Source organism: Frankliniella occidentalis, unplaced genomic scaffold (assembly GCF_000697945.3).
Source record: "Frankliniella occidentalis isolate FOCC.00 unplaced genomic scaffold, Focc_3.1 Scaffold397, whole genome shotgun sequence".
NCBI classification, from domain to species: domain Eukaryota; kingdom Metazoa; phylum Arthropoda; class Insecta; order Thysanoptera; family Thripidae; genus Frankliniella; species Frankliniella occidentalis.
The window spans coordinates 39,584-43,391 of NW_026267519.1; the positions used below are offsets into that span (position 1 = coordinate 39,584).

General features: G+C 44.9%; 1 protein-coding gene across 1 annotated transcript in view; it reads right to left on the minus strand.

Annotated features, from left to right (window-relative positions):
- Positions 1 to 1,860: 1,860 nt before the first annotated feature.
- LOC113213602 (uncharacterized) overlaps positions 1,861 to 3,808 on the minus strand; it is a 24,519-nt gene continuing 22,571 nt past the window's right edge. Inside the window, exon 6 of the mRNA XM_052274473.1 lies at positions 1,861 to 2,189. Within this exon, the coding sequence (XP_052130433.1) occupies positions 1,876 to 2,189 (314 nt within the window). The 3' untranslated portion in view covers positions 1,861 to 1,875. The remainder of the gene's footprint in view (positions 2,190 to 3,808) is intronic.

The window sequence follows — 3,808 nt, forward strand, 5'->3', positions numbered from 1 at the left end:
ACCTAGGCCTGCGGCGCTGACACCCGAGTCTGGAAGCGCAGAAATGTACACAAAGATACGGCCTTCGGCCCGTCAACTTCCCGTCACTTCGACTAAGAATGCAGGGTTGTACATTTTTTCGCTTATTTCCGTCAAAAACTCCCTGTCGCGCCTAAATGGTTAAAGATAGAGCCAAACGGACGAAATTTTCGCCCAAAGGGCTCTACTTTGATGAGTTACCCCTTAGGAAACTGTAAAAAAATATTTTTAAAAAACGCCATTTTTAGGACCTGTTGTTTTTGATTTTTTAAAAATCCAATTTTTGAGCTAGAATGCTCATCTTCGAACTCGATCTGTCTTTTTATGACACAAAACGACCCTGAAAATCCCAAGTCGCTAGCTCAATTTGTTCTCGAGTTATCGTGACGACAGACAAACAGACACACACACACACACACAGACAGACGCGAAACTTTTTGATCATCACTGGAGTAATAGGCTTCGCTAATCGCTCAGCCAACAAATATTAATAAACTATCACAAAATTTTGCATCACTGATACAAATTGCTGTATCACAGTGCCCCGATACAGAAAACTATAACAAACTATACAAACATCTGTAAGTTTTCTTAGAGTGAGCTAGCTACTGGGTGGGTAAATTTCCTGTACATGGGTTGGGAATTTGCAGTACATGGGTTGGAGATTTGCCTACTGCAATCGAAAAGTAACCTTTGGATGCCAATTGCGCTGTGAAAGGATCCGTTCCTGCATACACAAGTGAACTTACTGACATCATTGACTGCAAATTTCCCAAAGTGGGCAGGAAAGAGTCAACAGTGGACTCTCGATAACTGTTGTGTGCGAGAGAGATAGCTATAGAAAAACAGCGCTTTTCATGCGGACCGACTGCCGGCTCCCGTGGCTCGGCCGACTCGCCTGCAGGAGGAGTGGGGAAAGTGGAACACGGCAGGAGCGAACGCACAGTACCCTCAATATCTGTCGCGGCGGCGGTTAGCGAGAGTCCACGGTATCCGGCACCCACCGATTACGAATTTCCCCACCCCGACGAGAGAGTTCCGTGATCGTGAGCGGAAAAGTGTACTTGCGCAGCCCACTGCCTGCAAGTCTGCACGTGATGGGTAGCCACACATGGTCGGGGAACATCTAGCCGCACATCTACCCGTGCAACACGTCAGCTGCAAGTGTCCCACAAATTCATGACTGCCATAGCATCGTGGAAGGAAAGATGGGTTAAGACCACTACTACAACTACACCGACTCCACCCCGCCAGCTAGAACCAATCAACAATCAACTCTTTTCATTGCCCTTGGCTTCCTCGACGCGGAGCCCGCGATAGACTGCCGCTAGATGGCTTTTTGGTCAGCGTGTGTCCTACAAAATCAGCATTTTCCTTTTACATTAAAATTCCCTTTGTATGGGACATTTAGTTTTGTGCAGTGTTTTACAAGAGGTAACCGTACAACGATCGCCGGCGCCGGTGTTTGCCGAAAAAGTCAACCATATCCTGAAATTATCTGTCAAACTGTAACTCTCGGGAGGTCCGCGCAACGGCACCTCGTTTAGTACGGCCCCGTCACCACTTGTCTCAGGGATACTGATTTTGAAACAACCCTGGCAACCCGAAATCAATGGGTAGCACTCTCAAAGGATGCAAAAGACAGAGAACGTAACATAATTTTTCATTCGCATATAATGCTCGATACCTTTAAGGGGATATTTTTACCCTCCTGGGTTCGCCTTGCAGCCTTGTAGTATTCAGCGCATATGGTAATGTTTTTTATCTAAAGGGGTTGGAAAATTATTTCATCCTCATCGGTAGGAAAAAGCTGTTTCCACACCGCGAGAACAAAAAGCACCCCTTGGGTAGTGAATTTCACACACCCATTGGTGGGGTCGAGAAATGGATTTGCCCTGGTGCGGTAAAGGAGCGTCGCGTCGTGTCCCTTTTGAGTGTAAAATCACCCTCGATTTTTTTTTTACAATGCATTGTGGGCACTCGAGTGTTCACCTCGGCATAGATGTTGCTGGTGTCTTGAACAACTGTGGTGACGTTGGCGTCGGTCCAAACGCCCTTCATCGGGATCATCCCGGGGCCGCGGCCACCGCCACCTCTATTCGGGTCTTCCTTCCTGCGGTCCGCAACTATCGTGGCGAGGTAGGCGTTGACAGCCACGAAGTCGATGGCACCTTTGATGACAGGGACGACGAACAAAAGGTCAGTCCAGTCGCACAGCACGCGCACCAAGGGAAACAATGCTCTTGTCATCATTTGACACAAGTGCGCAGCGCATGTCACAAAATCAAAATTTTACAGGATCAACGTTAATTTGTGCCACAGATCAATTATAATAAGATTACTGGACATGACACCCAAAAGTGCCTTCCAATTGGGTGATTACAAATACTTTTACAAAAATACTGACTTAAATGCTTCAGTCTAGAAGATTGAGTAACATGCGCTCTTTTGACAGGAAGTTGTCATCTGACCAAAGTACGTATGTCAGATATGATATGCGCATTTTTGCTCAGATTACCACTGACATGCGCACCTTCTGTCACATGACGATGACTTGCGTTCTTTTGTCAGATGACACCTTTGGTGACATGCGCATGTTCTAGTCAGATGACATAGACATGCGTAGCCGAGGGGGCAATAACTCCGGGAATCATGTGTGCACCTGCCTGGGAATCATCAGTATAAAAATTATTCGAAATCAACAGAAATCGATTGAACCAAGCGTGAAACTAGTGGAACTGATACAAATCAGTCGAAATAAGCGTTTTCTACCACTAGATAACCCAAGGAATGAATATAAGCGGGCGGGAATCAATGGGAATCAACTATTTCGGGAATCATGTGTACACATCAGAAGGGAGTTAATGCCCCCTCCTGCGTAGCATTTATCAAATGACACTGACATACGTTTATTTAATGAACAGGCGAGGCTGATTAGATTTAACAGAGGATACAGTCAGCAGACAGGGAGCAGAACAAATCGCTCGTCCCTAACTCAAAGCACGCACGGCGCAGCGCCTCTAGAGAAACCAAGTATCTTTGCGCGACGCTCGAGAAACCAAGCATCGTTGCGCGGCGCTCGAGAAACCAAGAATCGTTGCGCGACTCTAGTGAAACCACGTAACGCATTTTTTGACGATATTTTACGAACTATATATTTGAATAAAGGAAAATTTTCTCTATCAATTGGTATAGGTTTCAAAAATCACCAAAAAATGAAGATACGTGGCTTCACTAGAGTCGCGAATTTGGGGTTTTTTCTTTACATTGGGAAACGATCCAGGCGTCTCAGTGGACGCCCAAGCGTCTAGCGTCTGAGGACAGATTTAAAGGCATGAAAATAAAGGTCTCTTTATGCTCTTTCGTTTGCAATTATCGAAAATGTCTCTAGCGCACTCCTTCTTTGAGTAAAAAATAAGAAAAGAGAAAAAAAGGCGCCAAAATGGGCTAAAATGTAAAAAACGTAGCATTTTCGTGAGAATAAAATATGTTCAAATGTCCTACAACTGGTTTTTGTTTAAGGTACAATAATCAAACAAATCTTGTGGGAGCTTTGAAAGTATTTTTTTTCCAACGATAATGCTTTATTATTTACATTTTAGCCCATTTTTAAGCGTTTTTTCACCTTTCTTATTTTTTTCTCATAGAAGGAGTGCGCTAGAGACATTTGTGATTATTGCAAACGAAATAGCATGAAGAGACCCTTATATTCATACCTTTCAATCGGTCCACAGACGCTTGGGCGTCCACTGAGACGCCTGGATCGTTTCCCAATGTAGAGAACCCCCCC